We start from the raw sequence: 20001 nt of genomic DNA, 5'->3' as shown, positions 1-20001 counted from the left end.
CTTTGCGATTTCGAAGCCAAGATATACCTTAACTTGTTGGGCCATTAAAGTGATTTGGAAGAGTGATATATATATATATATATATATATATATATATATTTGCTTAAGTCGCATAGTAGAACATGACCAAAACAAAAGAATATATATATGTATTACTAAAAACTAAAAAGGTTATTGTTTCTTCACAATGAACTTAGAAAGACTAAAGAAGGAACAACTCAGCACCATATCCGATAAATTCAAACCTTGAAAGCTTCATCCCCAAGTAACCGAGATCATCGAATTAGCAAGCCCAGATTGGTCAAACGTGATGTCAGCTCCATAATCTAGAGTCTTGGAAGCACCGGGAATCGTCTGCACCAGCTTGAAAGCCTTTTTCTCAGATTCATCCATGTGAGAATAACAGAAAGACCAAAGAAGCTGAATTGGTTCGCTCTTCAGAAACTTCCTCGGCTTTCTCCTCCCATCTGGAAATCGAAGACAGAGACTACACACAACAATTGGATCACAGTCTCCCTTTGGCTCTTCTGTCAAAACCGGGAACTCTAAACAAGCCTCATCCTCCTTTACTTCATCAGACTCTGCATATTCTTCCCCAATAAAAGGAGGCACGAAGTCATCACTGTTGTCGCTACATGACGACCGAGTCTCCCACTCGTCTTCATCTTCATATTCTTGCTCCAAAGAAGGATCCGCAACTTGATTGTTATTGTTACTTGATGACCAAGTATCCTCCTTTCCATCAAATTCTTCACCCCAGGAAGGAGCAGGGGTTTCATAGGCGATGTTGCTTGACAAACAGGTCTCTGTAGTCTCCGTCCGCCTGTTCCTTATCAGAGAAGCAATGTATTCGTGAGGACCAGCGTCCGTAAACTTCATCAATTCCTCGTAAAGACTGTCATATTCAATCACGCCGCTCCACATACCCATCTTCTGGCCAGTGATGGGATCGATTACAAGCACCACAGGAGGAGCAGATTCGATCTTGTAGAAACTAGAGATTTTCTGACCTTCGACTGTGTCATTATAGACCTGCCATAAGATGAAGTTGGACTGAACTGCTTGAGCAATCACGTAGTTTGACCATACATCTTCATTAAGTGTATGAGAAGCTAACTCCGTCCTGGACTGGAGATTCACTATCAACCATCGATTCTTTTCACTTGAGAAAAACTTCACATCTTCAAAAGAACCCTCTTGAAGTATATATGAAGGAGGAGAATACGAGGAAGACAAATCCGAGTCTGATTCTTCATCAGAGTATGAACTATCATACGTTCCTGATGTTGTCCAGTCCTCGACTTCATGACTATCGTGATGCGTGAACGAATCAGAATTGTTGTTGTTGGTGATCAGAAAGAGGTCGATGGCTACATTAATGTTCCAACCTGATGTCTGTAAGAATACCCTTGCAGTTTCTGTGGTCTGACCGACAGCGATCTCAAGGAAAGACGAGATCAGTTGATCCTGATCACAGAGATCGATCGTTCCGTCAAGCTGTGACCTTGTTGTTAGCACTCTCTGTTGGTTCGGAAAAGATGGCTCCATTGTTGCTTGTTCAGAGAGAAACCAATACGTCTAGGGAAAAAGAGGAACTGAAGAAGGGATATAGAAAAGTTTTATATATATAGAGTGAGGCGGAGAAACAATTTCCTTTAGGGTTGCTTCCTTTTATTCTAAGGAAAAGGAAAATTTCTTATCGTTTTGAATTGTGTAATCAATATTTTCCAAATTTTTTTTATACATATACACAGATCTTTAAAGTTAACTACTTTACAATTGGTTAGTATTTAATTTAAGTGTCTTATTTAAAATTATGTAATCAATATTTTCCAATTTTTTTTTATAGATATACACAAATCTTTAAAGTTAACTACTTTACAACTGATTAGTATTTAATTTAAGTGTATTATTTAGTTAATCTTTAAAGTTAACTACTTTAAGTGTATTTAAGTTGATTTGTTTAATTATGTGTTTTAATCTTTTGATTACTTTTTCTGTATATGTTTTTAAATTACATATATATGTATTTAAGTGAGATTTGATGAGAACCTATAATAATATTTTGCAATTCACCATATTTATTTATTGTAACTTTTGATTATTTTAATTATTAATAGTTGTAAATATAATAGCATCAAATCTAAAGCAAATTGAATAAATGCCAACAACAGTTGTGATTTTTTTATCATATATTTTCATAAAAAAAATATGTTACAATATTTTTTTAAAAAGTTACACGATTGCATCTGTTCATTGTAAAGATGTGTATTTTTACCATATTTTATTCATATTTTTTCATCCCTATTTTTTCATTTTCAGAGTTGTGTTTGTTCAATATTCATGTATTTTGAACTCCATATATATTTGTATTTTCTTTGATAACTAACAATCAGTGTTAAATCAAAATATAGGGATGAAACATTTTTTCTGTTTTATGTTAAATAAAAATAATTTGAATATAATATTCAATATCCATTGTTATTCTATATATTTCTAATGAAAGATTTTAGAAATGATTATGACAATATAATTTAGAGTTGCGTCTATTTATCTTAATTTTTGGAATATATGTATTTTTAATAGTTTATATTTATTTTATTTTTAAAAATTGTCTATTTTTACTATAATTTTCCAAGTGAAATTAGATATGTTTTATTTTTATAATTCTTTTATTAAAAAATTGGATTTACTCATTACAACCATTTGCTCGATATTCTCACTTAATATCATTTTTTCCATAATTGAATTTCACTAGTAATATATTATGATAGTTGCAATTGTTTATCACTCTTCTAAATATCTTATATTAATAATACATTAAACAGTATTTTTGGCAAGATAGCTTTGTAGTATGACTTTTCATTCTATTTTTTTTTTAGAGTTGTCTCTTTGCCATAATAATTTTTATCATCATCAATATTTTTTGATTTTATTTTGATGGTTGTGTTTTTACTAACACTTTATATGTATAATATATATATAATTTTAGCCATACTTAGTATTTTATACATTTTAAATAATTTTTATTTTATTAGTAGCACATACTCTTAAGTCTTAACCTATTATATTACAAACTAGATTAAGACCCGTGCTAGAGCACGGGTTGAAATTCATTTTATTTACATTGTATTTTTTTTTTATAAAATAGAATTTATGTGATTATTTTTTAAAAAATGTTTGGATAAAATATTATGTAATAAAATCATATGTTAAATATGATGACTTGACAAAAACACTTATTTTGTAAGTTTAATATTGTTAATGATTCTAGATAAGTATCCGTGCTATAACACTGGTTAAATTTTTATTTTATACAAAATTTTGTATATTTTCTATTTTAAAATAAAATTTTAATATGTTGTATTAGTTTATGTACGTGAAGTTATTTCAACAATGTATATTCTACCTCATGACTTGAATGTTAATATAAGACATAATTTTGTGAATTTGGTTTTTAAAAAGTGAGTTATTATATTATGAGTAATTTAATATATTGTTATACTTTTTGTTTTAATATACTTGGTTTTTTTTTAATTATTTCATATTATAGTGACATATTATTGACATTGCTATAACAAACCAATTTAGAGTGTTTATAATTTCTAACTTTAATATCAAGTTTCAATATTCTAAAAATATTTCAAAATAAATTATTTAAAGTTTATTCTATTATATAAAATTCAACAAAAAAGTATGAAATTGAATTTAAATATTCAAATTTTGACCTGTTACCCAGTAAATTTTTTAATTCAATAGATATTATATTTAAAAAATAATATGAATAAAAATTGAATATTTTATAGATTGAATCATTTATATTTGTTTTTAAAAATTAAATTTATGGTATATCAGGAAATAAAACTATTTTTTAATTATAATAAATAATATGAGAATTTCTTTGTTTCACAAAATAGACTCATATATAAAAATGAGAGGTGAAGTATAATAATAATTAACAAATTAATATGTTAAGTTAAATATGAAAGGATTTTATTTGATGAATAATTTAATAAAGAAAATTAATATGGTAAGTTAGATGATATCAAATGATTTTTTAGAATATTGTTTTTAATATTTTTGGAAACAATAAATCCAGACTATACAAATAATATAAAACTTAATCTATAACCTATTTGTAACCAAATTATTAAAATTATATAGTGTACACAACTTCCGTTTTATTATATAGGGGATTGTTTTTATTTTTTTAAAATTAAATTCTTAATTATTAAATGTCACTAATTTAATCAAGTGTAAAAAGAAGAGAAATTTCTTTAAATACCACTAAAAAGTTTTTTTTCCAAAAATACCACATTTTAGTTTTTTATTCCAAAAATACCACAAATTTTTTTTTTCCAAAATTACCACAAACACAAAAGTTTTATTTTTAAGAATGTAGAATTTCTTTTTTTTAGGTTTGGGTTGACATATTTAGTTTTAGGGTATAATTTTTAGGGGTAGGGTTTAGTATTTAGAATTTAAGAATTAGTTTTTAGTGTTAGAACTTTAGTTTAATTATGTGGTATTTTTGGAAAAAAATATATATTAGAAGTATTTTTGGAAAAAAATAATATTTTATTGATATTTTTGAAAAAAAAATAAATTGTGATATTTTTGAAATAAAAACCTATTTTAGTGGTATTTATGACAATTGACCAAAAAAAAAAAACTTTACTGGGACCAATATCGTACAACAAGACAAATCCGCTCCAAAGACATCTCCAGAATAAAGCAAATCCTCAAGCAACTTCTTCTTCATCTTCTTCTCCAAATTTCTCGAATCCCTCTTTCGTAGCGATGACTTCTCTCCAATTACACTGCTCCGTTCACTTCCTCCGTCCTAAACACCGTCGTCGCTACTCTACTCTTATCTTAACTCCCGCGCTTGCCACTTACCCGGAAAATTCAGTTTCCGTGAAAGTTTCAGAGTCAGAGCTAAAGCTAATTCGTTCCGTTGCTTCGCTCAATCGGAGACGAATAAGGAAGTGAGTTTAGCTGAGAAAGAGGAACGGCCTTCGTTCGATATCAATCTCGCCGTTATCCTCGCCGGTTTTGCTTTCGAAGCCTACGCTTCACCTCCGGTAAAACTTCAATTCTCCTACTCTGAGGATGGTTTAACCTGATTATGATTTTTGTTTTGTTTGATTCTCTCAGGAAAAAATCGGGAAACGAGAGGTTAATGCGGCTGGTTGTAATACTCTTTACCTTTCTGAGTATGTGAAGCTCTCGTTTGGTTTTTGAGATTTTGTTTCTTTTAAGAGTTTTTTTAGATATTGTAAGAGCTGGAATTATACTTGTTTCAGGTCATTTGTAAGGGAGAGGGAGGTATATGATGGAGAATTGTTTATTAAACTAAAAAGAGGATTTGATTTTCCTGCCTTTGGATCCATGGGTGTATGTTAATACGTTTCTTGAAGCAATGAACTTAGTACCATGTCTATTGTTTGTTCTTTTTTACCTCTACTGAAGTTGTTATTATTGGTTTTTTGCTTTCAGGGAACGAGTGATCCTTATGTGGTGATGGACTTGGATGGTCAGGTTGCTAAAAGCAAAACCAAATGGGGGCAAGCCAAGTCTCTTTTTCTTTACTGAATATTTATTTGGAGGATCGGATTTCTTAGCTAGATTTAATGAACTTACTTAACTAGATACATTACACAATCTAGCCTGATCAATAATCATAGTGGAAGTGTTCAGATGCAGTCTTATTCAGTCCGAGTTTCTAGTTAGATATGTTATGCAAATTTAGCTTGCTTCTTAAACCCATCATTTCATGATTTTCTGAAAAACTGAAATTTTACTTTTGAACTTGTACCAGTGTCATAGCCGTCAGCTTTGCTTAGTTTTTTTTGTCTAAAAGTTAGGAGCCTTTGAAATTTATATGTTTTATTGACTGTTAAATATCAGATCCTCAGTTACCAGTATAAATTAACTTGGTGATTAACAGTGTACTTTATTGGCAGGACTAAAGAGCCAAAATGGAACGAAGACTTTGTTTTCAATATTAAGCTGCCTCCTGCAAAAAAGATACAGGTAGAATAGTGTTTCAAGTATTGTGTTCTGGTCAACTCTGATAGTAAACTGTACAAACCTTGCTTGACTTCCCAAATATTTTTTAATGAGCTTCAGATTGCAGCTTGGGATGCAAACCTTGTAACCCCACATAAACGGATGGGGAATTCTGAAATCAACCTGGAAGACATTTGTGATGGTGATAATTAGTTCACCCATTAAATTTTGACATTTACTTAAGTTTACTAAGTTTGAGTTAAACATAGGAAAGAAAGTCTGTGTTGTTGTTGGAGTTTTCTAAATCAGCAAGTTCTTCGTGACCCTGTTGGAGAACCCAGAAACAAAAACTAGGATTATGACACGATGTAGTACTTTAGACTTGATCAAACTGAAAACTTATACACTAACAAAAAAGAAGGTTTTCCTATAAAATGCTTCTTGTTTCCTAGGCAATGAGAATCTGGAGATATGTTCTGACTAGAGCAATCAACTGTGGAAATGTGGATTAGTTAACGCAAGTTGTGATACATCTGATGAGTCTACTGAAGGCCTAACTTACGGATTTTGTCTCTTAATTTCTTATTTCTTATATGTTTTTTTTGCTTCCAAGGGAACTTGCACGAGGTCCTAGTAGAACTAGATGGAATTGGTGGTGGTAGGAAAGTTCAACTGGAGGTCAGTTCATGCTGTCAAAGCTTTTTTTCTCCGAGAATGTTTGCTTATTTGTGTAGCTGATAAATTTATCCTCTATTATTATCTTGCTGACAGAAGAATCAACTTAAGTTCCAAAAATACAATATAGTCCTTTTGCATCCAAATAAGCACAAGATATCATGCAGCCTGATGCTCCATTAATTCACATGCTTGTATATGCTAAACGCAAAAAATTAGTCTCTCTAATAGTTTGGTCTTTTTCTTAACCGATTTTAAATTTTCAGATTAAGTACAAGGGATTTGAAGAAGTTGAAGAAGAAAAGAAGTGGTGGCGGTTCCCGTTTGTTTCAGAGATCCTTCAAAGAAATGAAATTAAGTCAGTTCTGAAAAACTTTGTTTGTAGAGTATGCTTTCGGACGGTTAAAATCACTCAGTGATGCCCAAAATTGAACTTCTAAACAATACTAAAGAGGACTCTAAAGGTGAAGAAAACTCTAATGATCATTCTCTGTCGGTAGATATGCTTTCTGATGGCGCTAGTTCAGAAGATTCATCCGATCAGAATCGCAGTACTGATCAGAGTAATTCAGGAAAGCTTAGCAAAGACAAAGATGGTAATGGTGATGGCCATAGCAATGAACTGGAGGGTGACAATGAAAATGGCAGCTTTCAGTCAGATGGTAATTCTTGGGATACCATCCCTGACATAGTTGGTCAAAATATCGTCCAGAAACTTGGTCTTCCTTCACCTGAGAAATTGAAGTGGAACAGAAGTGAAATGCTGGATACAATCACGGAAAACTGCAGAAGCAGGTTACATCGAATCAGGGCTTGCCACTGCTAATACTCGAGAAGGCGAGGATGAAAAGGAAGATGGTCAGCTTGCTAGTTAAAACTAGAAACAATATTATTAAATTGATAGAACATCAGAAGTTGCTTCATATATTGTTTTTTTTCTTTTAAGAAAATGATTTTGTTACCATTGAAGAATCGCTATAATCTATCACTGGACTCGTTACTATTAAAAACAAAATCTAAACTGGGCAGTTACTATTAAAAACAAAATCTAAAGAACATTAAATAACTTGTGAGAATAGTAAAATTGAACTTAATATTCGAAATTGATGAAAAAGCACAAGTTTTTAGAGAGAAGATATAAAGAAGCATAAGTTTTTAGAGAGAAGATATAAATTGAACTTAATATTCGAAGCTTTGTGACTCCTCCTCCTTCTTGGGTTGAAATCTTCACTCCCAAGTAACCGAGACTATCGAATTATCAATCCCAGATTGATCAAACGTGGCTTTAGCTCCATAATCTAGAGTCTTAGTAGCACCAGGAATCGCCTGCACAAGCTTGAACGCCTTTTTCTCTGATTCCTCCATGTTAGAATAACAGAAAGACCAGAGAAGCTGAGTCGGTTCGCTCTTGAGAAACTTCCTCTGCATTCTTCTCCCATCTGGAAATCGGATGCACAGACGACATAAAAGACTTCGATCGCAGTCTCCTTTTGGCTCTTCTGTCAAAACCGGGAACTCAAACATGTCATCGCTTGACAGAAAAGTCTCTTCAAATTCTATACCCTAAGAAGGAGGAGGAGTCACAAAGCGATCGTCGTCCCAAAACGTAGACATGTCGTGATGGTCGTCTTCAGCCTGGCTGCTTTCAAAGTAAATCTTCTCTGTTTTGATACGTTTGTTGCTTGTCAGAGATGCAACGTGTTCGTGAGGGCCAACATCCCTGTACTTCATCAAATCCTCGAGAAAACCATGAGCTTCAATCATACCGCTCCATGTATGCATCTTCTGACCAGTGATGGGATCGATGAGGAGAATCACGGGAGGAGCAGAGTCGATCTTGTAAAAAGTTGATATTTTATGTCCTTCGGTTGTATCATCATAGACCTGCCACAAGACGAATCCGGACCCGATGGCTTGAGACACGGCATCGTTTGACCATACATCTCGGTTAAGAGTGTGGGAAGGAAACTCTATCGTAGATTGGAGGTTGACAAGCAACCATAGATCCTCTCTAGAGGAAGTTTCTTTCGCGTCTTCAAAGGAACCATTGAAAAGCAGATCCAGAGGAGGACGGTACAAGGAAGATAACCTAGAATCTGACGGTTCTTCTGGTGTCGAGTCGTCCCAGACATCTTCAGGACATACTGCGACCGAAGTTGGACACATGAAAGCATCTTGACAACACGGAGATTGATGATAAGAGATGAGAAAGAGGTTAATGGCATCATCCAGTTTCCACCTTGTTGCCTCAAGTAAGTGGATTGCGATTTCCTCATTCTGACATGCGGTTATATTGATGAAAGACGAGATTAGTTGTCTCTGTTTGTGGTCAAACAATTCATTCTCCATTGTTTGCTCTGTTTTTTGAGAGAGAGAGATCGAGAGAAAAATAAGATGTGGAAAACCTAAAAACGAATTGAAGAATTTGTTAAGAGTGGGTTTATTTATAGAGATAAGCGAGGACATCCTAAGTTTTTTATTTCCTTTTCCTGCTCCAGTTTTGTTCAACGCACAACCCAACAAACAAAAAGGAAACTCCTTTTTGCTTTCTGTTTTGTTTGATATATTTCCCTTTTTTTTTTGGATATTGTATTCTGTCTTGTTTAAAACCCTATTAGCTTTTTTTTTGGGATTTTGTACATCTTTTTTGTGGTTTCCTTTTTGCTTTTGATTATTATTGACTGTATATATAACACAATTCGGTGGCTCTATTTTTTTTTTATAGATCTTTGTTAGTTTTTGATTAAATATTTTTCCTTCCCACTCTAATTTGTTAATTGAAAAACAAAGACTTTATAATTCTAATCAAGTTAAAAACACTGCTCTGTTTTGATATTCTCAACCTATGTTCATTAAGTCGACAAAGAAACGCCTTCTTGCATTCTTTGTTTCTTCCCGTACCAAAATGCTCGAGTTTGAACATTAAGACCATTGAGAGGAGTGTATGAAATTCAAGGCTACCTGTACCATATTTAATGGAATCGAAAGAAACATGGACTGAAAGAGAAACATTGGACTTCAATTATATGGGAAAGCAAAAACAGCAATAACAATAGTAGAGAAGCAAACACACGTGCAAGAGCCATGATTAACTAGGAGCTAGCTAGTAGACCAGTAAGGGAAGTCAAACCTACCTAATGGAACATCCTTTTCTGTGTACAAGGTAGTGCAAGTTTTGGTGGTGAGATCGTAAACACCAAAGTTATGGCCAACAAAATAGATGCAGTTACGCTTGAGTCCATTGGACGAACTTGCCGGGACACAGAAAGCCTCACTATGTCCAACAAAAATGCAAAGATCTCCAATATCTTCTGTGTAGATCATAGTCATCCCATATTTGTCCGATTGCTCATTTTCTCTAAACACCATGAACTTTTCTGTTACATGTATCAGATCGTTTTCATAATCCTCCATGTCCTTACGGTACCTGCAAAAACATCATAGAGTCAATCAAGCCAAAAATTGGTACACACCAAAACTGTCTAGTTAATTAGATACTATACCACTTGACGAGGAAAAGTTGGCCGGTGGGTGACTCCACAAGATGCTCTGTCCTGGAACATGAACTCACTTCAGCCAACTCCTGATACACAGACTTTGGAAGATTGTCAAATTCCATGTCGATGAACTTGGGTTTCTCATCCTCCTTAGAGTTGAGATCCAAGTAGCACAAGTAGTTGCCTCCAATACTTGGAATGTAGAACCTTTGATCTCTCTTGGAGAACATGAGGGTCGATAAAGGGTTTATACACTGAGGCATGGTATTGATGTTGATCCATTTAGAGCTGCCAAAAGGCCTACAGAGACTCAACCGAGATCCTGATAACTTGACACCCACTACCCAATCTTTATCTCGGACAGGTAAAGAGGACATGGCCAGGTTTTGGATTTCGGAATCGGTGGGTAGAGAAGGTAGATGAACGGTCGCGTCTTCAAGTTTGGGGTCCGAGGGATTATAATAGATGGTAACTTCATGGTCGCTACCGAACGCAAGACAGGATTCTAGTCCATCACGTGAAAAGCCGACAGTCATCGCATCACAGACCTCCTCAATGAGTTTCTCGTCGTTAATGTAGACTTTCTTTCCCTTGGAGGAATAATTTTGTGTTGTGACACGACCATCCAGAGAAGAGTCTGAGATGTTAAGGATGTAGTCAATCAACAGAAACGGGTAGGCTGGTGTAGATGAGAAGTGAGTTGTAGATGAGAACATACGAACGTTTGTGTGTCTCTGCCATTTTATATTTGGACCATGGTCAAGTAGTCAGAAACAACTAAGAAACAAAATGTTCTAAAGTAACCTAATTATTATTAAATAGCAAAAGAGAAGCTTACGAGAAAGTTTTTGCAGACAGATGGTTTCAAGATCCGGTTGATTATAAGCTGCGCCATTGTTGAATCCCTAAACAATCTGTGTGTTTTCGTCTCCTCCTATCTATTTCTTTGAGGCTTAATACTGAGATTTATATATGCTTGCAAACCACGTCCACGTTTTAACTGACAATCTTTAGATAATATTTTGAAATTGGCATAAATATCTCTTTAAATCTGATTAATTATCATTTTGCTTGTCCTGGAAGTAAAAATGGTACATAATTTTGTTGTTCGATATTTTTTCCCCAAATAAAATCTAAAATCTTTCCTACTCTCACATCGTCATAATTAATTTATATTCATTAAATCTAAAATCATTTCTAAATCTCGGTATACCCACATATAACTCTGTTGTGTTGCAAAAATATATAGAGATTCGAATGTCCCGTGAAAATATAAATTGGACCATAAGGGTACAATTGGAGCATGAAAAAGATTAATTGGACCATAAAGAGATATAAATTGGAAGACGTAATTAAATCGATCAATCAAAAGTCAAAACATAGGTGAATTGAATAATAAACCTTTTAAAAATAAATCCATAAATCAAAGCACCCCTTTCTCTCAGAGTCGAAACACTCTCTCTTTGCTGAAAGTCTTGTTCAACACCAAACCAACTACAAACCAACTAGAATCATTTAGTCACTTGAAGATATTAAGCACTACAACCTATATTAAACAATTACCGTTATTACTATTCATAATTTTAGCAATTACCATCAATAGATAAATAAAATCATTATAAATTTAGAGACTTGACAGTACAGAGTACCATTGAAAAGGACATGATCGCCAAAATTTAGGCGAGATTTTATGGAGAGGACACAAACACATAATCAGAAAAAAAAAAAAATTGGTTAGTCATCCGATTATTTTGCAAAATATGCAGATTCTCTTTTTTTTCATATATAAATTCGATCGTTTCAAACTACATTTCCCTGGAAAAAGGTTTAAATCAACCTATGAAGTCTGATGACCACAAAGAAATATATATCAAACTAAATCACTCATATTGTTAGAACTTAAAAAATACATAGCTACCACATTATATGATTTTGACAGAAAAAAAAAAATTATTAAAGTACGATTACGTTAATTTCGTTTACCCTAATGGGCTTTTTAGGCTACGTTCTAGAAATTTCCTTCTTCTTACCTTAAGAAGTAACACAAAAAAATATCTTCAGTTTATCCAAACAGTAATAATAATAAGCAAAAGATAATAAGACCTTATCCAGTAACGAACGACCGTATTATCCAGTAATTGTGCATATCTACACCGTCAGATCACCCTCTTATTATACATGACCGTCAGATCGTCATTGGACCCGTCACACGTGTCTGTGACTCTTACCGGTTTTACCGGCTACTACTTGCTTTTCTCTTCTTTAAAAAGCCGTTCCAAGCTTCCTCACATCTCACTTCATTAGTGTGACTCGTTGATCGGAGAAAGGTACAAAACTTTCTGATTCCTGGTTTCAATACCATCAGTCAGTTCATAATTTTCTGACAATCGGAGTTCGTAGTGAGATTTTTAAGGTTTTGAAGATGTCGACGATGGTAGATCGGAGGTTGTTATCGACGTTAAACCCGAACGCGCCGGTGTTCGATCCGGTTGGATTCCGCGAGGTTGAGGATTTTTCACCCAAGTGGTGGGATCTGGTGACGACATCCAAATGGTTCCGTGACTTCTGGCTGAGTTCCAACTCTGAGTACGAGTTCGACGACGGCGACGATGATTTCTCTGTTGTGGAAGAGGAGTTCGAGGAGATGGTCGCTTCGTCCGATGGTGGATCTACGGTTGATTCAGTTACCGGTAACGATTTGTGTGGAATCTCGACTGTTTAAATTTGTCAGATCTGAGAAAAGTTTCTCATATAAGTGTTTTTGTTAATTACTATGGCAGAATCAGATGTTGCTAAGTATTTGAAGATGCTTCTGAACATGGCGGAGACTACGAAAGAGAAGCTGAACAGATCAAAGGTGTCGTTGATGTCGTCGTGTTCACCAAAGTGTAGCCAGAAGATGAAGTACATGAATCCAAACTTCAGTTGTCGCCGTAATCGTCACATCTATCAGCCACGGTGAAGCTTCTAGATGGTGTGGAACTAAGCTCTTCTTTGATTAGAGTTGTCTGTGAATATATAAATAACGTTAGTTATGAGCTTTGAAATCGAACCAGATAAAGTGTTTCGGATCTGTTCGGTTCTTGTTTCAATTTGGGTCATAAATTTCGAATGCGGTTTTTGTACTTTGGTTAAAATAATATCGAAGCGAGCCTCTTACAAGTTGAAACCAACCATGCAATATAAAAATAAGTCTTTGGAAACCAATTCTTAACAAGAACCAAAGTTGAAACCGGTAACAAACACATGTCAGACCGAACTAATTTTGGTTAAGACTTTTAGCCTTGAATTCATCTCAAAAGTCCTTATAAATTTTTTATAAATCTCTTATCTCGCTCTCTATTCTATTCGAGAAATCGTGTCAGGAGTTCACTCTCCTGTAGCAAAAATCTCTTATCTCCCTATTTAATTTACATATCCCTTATCCATTCAAAGTATTTACTCTTCTTTCTTATTTTTTTACTTTTGGCTTTTAATAATTAAATTTGAATAATAAAAAAAAAACGAGCTTGAGCTCTCTCCACGGCCGTCAAGCGAGAGTCAAGCTCCCCCTCGAGATCCCCCTCTCTATCGGCGCCGTGCCTTCCAGAATCTGCATTGAAGACGCCTTCAAGTAAGTTCTTCTCTTCATTTATGGATTCGTAGTGAATTGCAGATATGTAAATTGATGAGAAGAAAAGATCTTGAATTCCAGAATATACATTGAGCTTGATTCCATTATTGGGGTATGTACATTGGGTGTTATTTCATTGTTTTTAGTTCGATTAGTAGTTTAAATTAGAAAGGAATAGATTTCGTTTGTGGAATCGTAGTGAATTGCATATTAGAGAACTCTCAACGATTTAATTTGTTTCTGTGTGGCGATAGTAGAACTTGGTAAAACTGGGTATCACTGTTTTATATAGTATAACGAGTTAGAATGTAAAACTTGGTAAAACTATTATTACTATTCAACGTAGTACAACTAGTAAAACTGGTATTAACTAGTAGAACTTGGTAATACTGAACAAAGTTTTGTATTGTTTTGGCAGGATACAATGAGCGTCAACATACATTTTAAATGTCAAGGTCTCATGTATAGTTTAATGATGAATACATCGGTTGAGAAGATAACTTTGTCGATGGTAGAAGCTAGGATATACAAGAAGCTTGCATTAGGTGAAAGTGAAGCTACACTTCGGTTGACTTACAATGCACTGCTGGTGGGAAGTGGGGATCCATGGACTATTACTGACGATGAGGATATGCAAGTTTATCTATCTTCCATTGATAAGGAGAGTCGTAGATGTATATTGTATGTGGAGGTCATCACTAATCTGGAAGAGCCCGTGCAAGTGTCGAAAGTGGTGAAAAATTCTACTGGTATGAACTATGATGAAGTAGGATGTAATGCCATCACTTTGTATGTAGAAAAAGAACAAGTTGAGCCGATAAAGGAGGTACACCAAGATGCATACATGCTCTAGGGCAAGTCAAAGTAGAACCAACAACATCGTGAAAAGGCATGGAAGACCAGAATTAGTCGCAGCTCTTTTGCATGATCATTTTCCTGGAAAAATGGAAACTCCAACTCCTAAAATGATCATGGATCTTGTGAAGACCAAATTAGGTGTGAATATATCATACTCGACAGCGTTGAGAGGAAAAAATCAAGCTATTACCGATTTGCATGGTAACTCTGAAGATAGCTACAAGATGTTGTATTGCTATTTGCACATGTTAGAGAAGGTGAATGAGGGCACAATAACACGTGTGGAATTGGATGAGAAGGAAAGATTCAAGTATCTATTCATAGCTTTGGGAGCTAGCATTGAAGGGTTTCAAGTAATGAGAAAAGTGATAATTGTGGATGCAACTTGGCTCAAGAACGGATATGGTGGTGTACTTATTTTTGCCTCGGCTCAAGATCCTAATCGTCACCACTATCCCATAGCGTTTGGTATACTCGATGGTGAGAAAGATGAAAGTTGGACTTGGTTTTTGGAGATGCTGAAAACTGTTATACCAGACACTTCCGAATTGGTATTTATTAGTGATAGAAATGCAAGACTTATCGGTGCCATAGCTAATGTGTATCCCCAGGATTGTCATGGATATTGTATTTGGCATTTGTCTCAAAATGTCAAAGGTCATGTTTCAAACGTCAACAAAGACGTAGTCGCATGGAGATTCATGGAGTTGAGTAGGCATTACACAGTGGCTAATTTCAACAGTGCATATATTGTGTTTAAGACGCGATATCCTTCTGCTGCGGCTTATCTTGAGGAGAGTACTGTGAAAGAAAAATGGGCAAGGTGTTGTTTTCCTGGAAAAAGATACAACTTAGATACAAGCAACTGTGTGGAATCTATGAACAATGTCTTCAAGGATGCAAGAAAGTACTCCGTAATACCCTTGCTTGATACAATCATAGCGACATTTTCTAGATGGTTTAATGACCATTAGAAGGATTCTGTGGCTGGAACAATTGAAAACAAATGGATGTCTTTAGTGGAGAACAGACTCCACAAATTATGGCCCGTTGCTGAGAAATTGATTGTGACAGAGCTAAACAGTTTCGAACTTGAATACAATGTCGTCAATTGTGATGGAAAGCCTTATTTCGTGAAATTGCTTTAGAAAAGTTGCAGTTGCAAGGTGTTCGATATTGAAAGGTATCCTTGCTTACACGCTCTAGCCGCTTTTATTGAATTTTTAAGGCATGATGATAGAACTCATGAGATCAAACTACATGAGTTGTGTTCAAAATATTATTGGACAGAGCTGTGGGTAATGGCGTATTATAGGACAATATATTTAGTGCCAGACAGGTCGCAATGGGATGTCCCAGATGAGACCAAAAACAAAAAAATCATACCTCCGCCTCGGAAAAACAAGCAGGGAAGAAAGAAAGTTAAAAGAAATCCATCGGTTGGGGAAAAGCGGCCAAGGACACAAAATAAGAGGAGGCCGAGACAAAGACTCCAATGGTTGATATTTGGGAATGGTAGTGGTAGTACTGTCTGATAAGATGTAATACTATATTTTGGTTCTGTTGCAACTTGATAATACTATATTTTGGTTCTGTTATACTCTGGTAATACTCGGTAATACTATATTTTGATTCTGTTATACTCTGGTGATACTCTGGTAATACTCTAGTAATACTCGGTAAAACAGGTATAACTGGTGAAACTATGTTGATTGAAAATAAGAATTATAATAAAAATTGAAAAAATATTGTGTCGACTTATTTTCGGGTTTGAAAACATCATAAACATATACTAAATAAGTTTAACAAAAATAAATTACAAACTATATCAAAGGAGCTTGTTATCAACCAAACTAAACAATATGTTCCTTATACTTTTAACATCACTTCTTTAATAATATCCATTGTAGGATGACAAAGTTACAAAAATTAATGTTTTACAAATATAACTGCATAAAACACTATTAACCATACCTTAAATACTATAAATCAATTGTATAACTAGAAAAACAAATGTTAATGATACGTAATACTAAATAAATGGTAAAACATCAAAAGTACAATTATGTGGGACTTTGGTAATACTAAAATCTCTGGTATAACTACGTTGATTGAAATAACGGCGCACGTGGGGAAAATACGGCGCACATGGGGATACTATGCGCACGTGGAGGTACAACTAAAAATTTCACAAAATTTTTATTTCCCTCTCCCAAAATTTTGATTTCCCTATTCAAAAATCCCCAAAAAATTCAAAAATCCCTAAAAATTCAAAAATCCCCAAATTATATCACTCTCTCGAGATCTCCATTCTCATTCTCTCATCATAAACATATCCGACATTATCCATCCATCCATTCTCTCTCTTATTATTCCATTTCTTATCTGAATTTCATTACGTTTGCTAACATGGATCCATACTACAAAGATATGAAGATGAGCAAAAAACTAATCGACGGATTATATGCCTACGCTGACGGGGATGGTGACTACGGCATTCCTACATTTTGGTCATGTGGTGCACGCATCGTCGAAGAGATTTCTCCAAACGAAGGAAGGAGATACTTCAAATGCATTGTGTTTGAGGTGATTTCAGTGTATTGTCATTGATTCGTTTATTGTCGTTATAAATTCTACTGTATTTACCAAGTTTTGTGCAGGACAATGGCTTCCATGTTCGTAAAAACGGAGATGATGCTGTGAAAGAAGAGGTGAGCAAATTAAGAAAGGAGGTTAACGAGCAGTCCGTGAAGATCCAAAACCTCGGATTTCAGATGGAGCAAATGCATCTGCAGATTGCAAACCTGAAAGAGTTTGTGATGAGTGTTGCGGATTCCAATGCTGAAGATATTGCAAAACTGAAGGAATTAGTGTTGCCTATGCCTTGATTCTCATAATTTATCTAGTCTGTACTACTTCTCTATGTGTTGTAAAACTTCCCTATCTTCCTTTATCCATGTGTTGTAAGACTTCCCTTAAGAATTCTCTATGTTTTATCATGTTTATAGTTTTACTAAGTTTTACCAAGTATTTTTACTAAGTTTTACCAAGTTGCTCAAGACAAAAATCAACACAACATAGTATTACTAAGTTTTACCAAGTATTTTTACTAAGTTTTGCCAAGTTGCTCAAAGACAAAAATCAACACAACATAGTTTTACTAAGTTTTACCAAGTTGCTCAAAGACAAAAATCAACACAACATAGTTTTTCTAAGTTTTACCAAGTTGCTCAAAGACAAAAATAATCTAAGATATTAATACCAAGTTTTACCAAGTATTTCAACATAAAATCAACACAACATAGTTTAACTAAGTTTTACCAAGTTGCTCAAAAGAGGAAAACAACACAACATCCAAGTTTTACAAAAACCATACAAGACAACACAATATAGTCTTCACCCTTGATTTCTTGATGACCTTGTCATTCGCTTCGGTGGTGGGTTTGCAGGACCAACCGTATCTTTTGGTGCAAGGTATGAATGGTCTCCAGTGTCTGCAGGACCAGTCGTATCTTCACGCGTCTGCATTCGAATAATCTAGTGTTAACAAGTATTACCAACTAACTGTTATACTCTAGTATTACCAAAAAAACCAAACCTTACCTTGGATTTCTCTTCCAATGATGCAACTCTTTCTCCCAATGTTGCGACTTTTTCTTCCCACCCATTAAGCCTATCCACAATTCCTTTCATCTTCTCTCCCATCTCATTTTTAAAGGTGTTTAGGAGATCCACCAAATCAGATACACTAGGGTATACTGGTCCTTCAATCAAGGCTATTTCCTCGTTCACGTTCTCAGGCTCCCCTCCTACTCCTCCTACTCCTGCTCGGGACTGAACATCTTCATTGAACATGTTTTCAAACCAGACATGATATCCTCGTAGATAACGTTGCATCCAACTGTTGACAACAACATCATGTGCATCATCGATGTCATCTTCTTCAGTGATTCCAGCCAGAAGAGACTTCTCATTATCATCTTCAGGTAATAGGAAACTATCTATGTCATGCGAACATATGAAGATTAAAACCTATTACCCGAAGCTCATTCATAAGTAAAGGATAAATAGGATGTTAAGAATAACTATAAAAACTAACCTTAATTGTACCAAGTTCATCATTTATTCTCTCAAGAGGAAACCCTCTCAGTTCGCATTTCTTGAACTTTCTCCTGCACATCCTAGGATATGTAACGTCTGCTCCTGGATTATCTTCAACGAATTGATTCCTCAAAATGTTGAATCGCCTCAAATGCTAAAAGCTACAAAACAAACATATAGTTAGACTTAGCTTCAATTATAAGAACAACACGCAACATCCAATACTAAATATATTTTACTTACCTCCAAAGGAATACATAAACCTGCAACCGACCATAATACACCTTCTGTGACGGTCCCATGAAAATGACTCATCGTGTAAGCTATCGATTCCAGCATGTAATCAAACGAATATCTCCCCCAAGGAAACGTCTTACAAAAATTAAGATCATTAACCGCTTTTTGCAAAAACTCATCAATTTCTGTTGCTTGTTCTCTTGTCTTTACCGGTGCTCTAACAATGCTGGATAAGAAGTATAGGACAATCATCTTCAACCGATCTCGAGACCGTTCCATAGGTACCATCTCCTTGAGCTTTTCTCTCTCTTCTTCACGAGTAACCTTCTTAGACGAAAAATGATTATTCACGAAGGTCTTACTTCCAACTTTGTTATAATCAATTGGATAGTTGCGGAAATTGAATCCTGATAACAAGGCATGTTCCTTGATACCATAACGGATGGGAACGCCATTAACAACAAACCAAACTTCCCTTTTCTTTTCAATGCATGCAGTTCGGAGAAGGAGCATCCACATGCCCATAACCTTGTGATTTTTGTCCCTTGGCAAGTGCAAAATGTGTTTGAACTGTGAATGGTTCTCAAACCAATTTCTCTCAAACGTAGTGAGCGGATGCTTCAATTTATCAAATGTTTTCAATACTTCCTTTATATAACACCTCGTACCTAACTTAATCTTCTTCTTATACTCCGCCGCTGGGAAGTACATTCTTATAGGTTGTAGTGCCATCGGTTCATCATCATCGGCATCCTGCAACAAACAATTGTCTCAAGTATTACCAAGTTATACCAAAAAAATAGTTCTACCAAGTAAAATCAAGTTTTTCCAATACATATAGTTATACCTAGATATACTAGTTTTCCAAACCCAAACAATTATACTATGTTATCCTAGTATTACAAACCCAGAAAAACAACATGTTTTCCCTACTTCTACATGGTCAATTAATTGGTATTACGTACCATTGCCTCGGTGGAGTCGCCCGAATCGGTCTCTCCCAAGGAC

The 20001-nt window shown here is 34.8% G+C and overlaps 4 protein-coding genes and 3 pseudogenes across 5 annotated transcripts; 3 read left to right on the top strand and 4 right to left on the bottom strand.

Moving 5' to 3' along the window:
* Window positions 1–123: 123 nt before the first annotated feature.
* LOC104728121 (plant UBX domain-containing protein 16) lies at window positions 124–1709 on the bottom strand. Its single transcript, XM_010447150.3, has one exon. It carries the CDS (start codon window positions 1546–1548, stop codon window positions 256–258), a length of 1293 nt encoding a protein of 430 aa, XP_010445452.2. The 5' UTR covers window positions 1549–1709; the 3' UTR covers window positions 124–255.
* Window positions 1710–4685: 2976 nt separating this feature from the next.
* LOC104723794 (uncharacterized) lies at window positions 4686–7651 on the top strand (annotated as a pseudogene). Its single transcript, XR_015572889.1, has 8 exons — window positions 4686–5084; window positions 5158–5216; window positions 5307–5397; window positions 5500–5567; window positions 5967–6036; window positions 6133–6214; window positions 6626–6690; window positions 6954–7651. The product of XR_015572889.1 is annotated as an uncharacterized LOC104723794 (transcript).
* Window positions 7652–7763: 112 nt separating this feature from the next.
* Window positions 7764–9072, bottom strand: LOC104723793 (putative plant UBX domain-containing protein 14 pseudogene; annotated as a pseudogene).
* A 616-nt stretch (window positions 9073–9688) lies between these two features.
* Window positions 9689–11117, bottom strand: LOC104728120 (uncharacterized). The gene is made up of 3 exons (XM_010447149.2): window positions 11023–11117; window positions 10191–10918; window positions 9689–10114 (listed from the first exon to the last, which is right to left on the bottom strand). Exons 1-3 carry the CDS (start codon window positions 11077–11079, stop codon window positions 9787–9789), a joined length of 1113 nt encoding a protein of 370 aa, XP_010445451.1. The 5' UTR covers window positions 11080–11117; the 3' UTR covers window positions 9689–9786.
* Window positions 11118–12401: 1284 nt separating this feature from the next.
* LOC104723792 (polyadenylate-binding protein-interacting protein 2) lies at window positions 12402–13353 on the top strand. The gene is made up of 3 exons (XM_010442199.2): window positions 12402–12511; window positions 12585–12874; window positions 12965–13353. The coding sequence occupies exons 2-3, from the start codon at window positions 12607–12609 to the stop codon at window positions 13144–13146; spliced, it is 450 nt and encodes a 149-aa protein (XP_010440501.1). The 5' UTR covers window positions 12402–12511; window positions 12585–12606; the 3' UTR covers window positions 13147–13353.
* A 1410-nt stretch (window positions 13354–14763) lies between these two features.
* Window positions 14764–16190, top strand: LOC147934180 (uncharacterized; annotated as a pseudogene).
* A 1861-nt stretch (window positions 16191–18051) lies between these two features.
* On the bottom strand, window positions 18052–19731 carry LOC147934179 (uncharacterized protein At3g43530-like). The gene is made up of 4 exons (XM_087472531.1): window positions 19000–19731; window positions 18755–18910; window positions 18259–18687; window positions 18052–18177 (listed from the first exon to the last, which is right to left on the bottom strand). The coding sequence occupies exons 1-4, from the start codon at window positions 19723–19725 to the stop codon at window positions 18052–18054; spliced, it is 1437 nt and encodes a 478-aa protein (XP_087328657.1). The 5' UTR covers window positions 19726–19731.
* Window positions 19732–20001: the final 270 nt, after the last annotated feature.

This window comes from Camelina sativa, chromosome 11 (assembly GCF_030686135.1).
Source record: "Camelina sativa cultivar CO46 ecotype springtype chromosome 11, ASM3068613v1".
Taxonomy (NCBI): Eukaryota; Viridiplantae; Streptophyta; class Magnoliopsida; order Brassicales; family Brassicaceae; genus Camelina; species Camelina sativa.
This window is presented reverse-complemented; position numbering and strand designations above follow the sequence as displayed.

Bases quoted from the DNA above. Each gene is read 5' to 3' on its own strand.
- LOC104728121 (XM_010447150.3), bottom strand. From the start codon at position 1,548: ATGGAGCCATCTTTTCCGAACCAACAGAGAGTGCTAACAACAAGGTCA.
- LOC104728120 (XM_010447149.2), bottom strand. From the start codon at position 11,079: ATGGCGCAGCTTATAATCAACCGGATCTTGAAACCATCTGTCTGCAAA. The intron at 10,919-11,022 runs GTAAGCTTCTCT...ATAAAATGGCAG, and splicing joins CTGTCTGCAAAAACTTTCTC to AGACACACAAACGTTCGTAT. The intron at 10,115-10,190 runs GTATAGTATCTA...ATGTTTTTGCAG, and splicing joins CAACTTTTCCTCGTCAAGTG to GTACCGTAAGGACATGGAGG.
- LOC104723792 (XM_010442199.2), top strand. From the start codon at position 12,607: ATGTCGACGATGGTAGATCGGAGGTTGTTATCGACGTTAAACCCGAAC. The intron at 12,875-12,964 runs GTAACGATTTGT...TTACTATGGCAG, and splicing joins TACGGTTGATTCAGTTACCG to AATCAGATGTTGCTAAGTAT.
- LOC147934179 (XM_087472531.1), bottom strand. From the start codon at position 19,725: ATGGCACTACAACCTATAAGAATGTACTTCCCAGCGGCGGAGTATAAG. The intron at 18,911-18,999 runs GTAAGTAAAATA...TGTAGCTTTTAG, and splicing joins GTTTATGTATTCCTTTGGAG to CATTTGAGGCGATTCAACAT. The intron at 18,688-18,754 runs GTTAGTTTTTAT...TTCGGGTAATAG, and splicing joins ATGAACTTGGTACAATTAAG to GTTTTAATCTTCATATGTTC.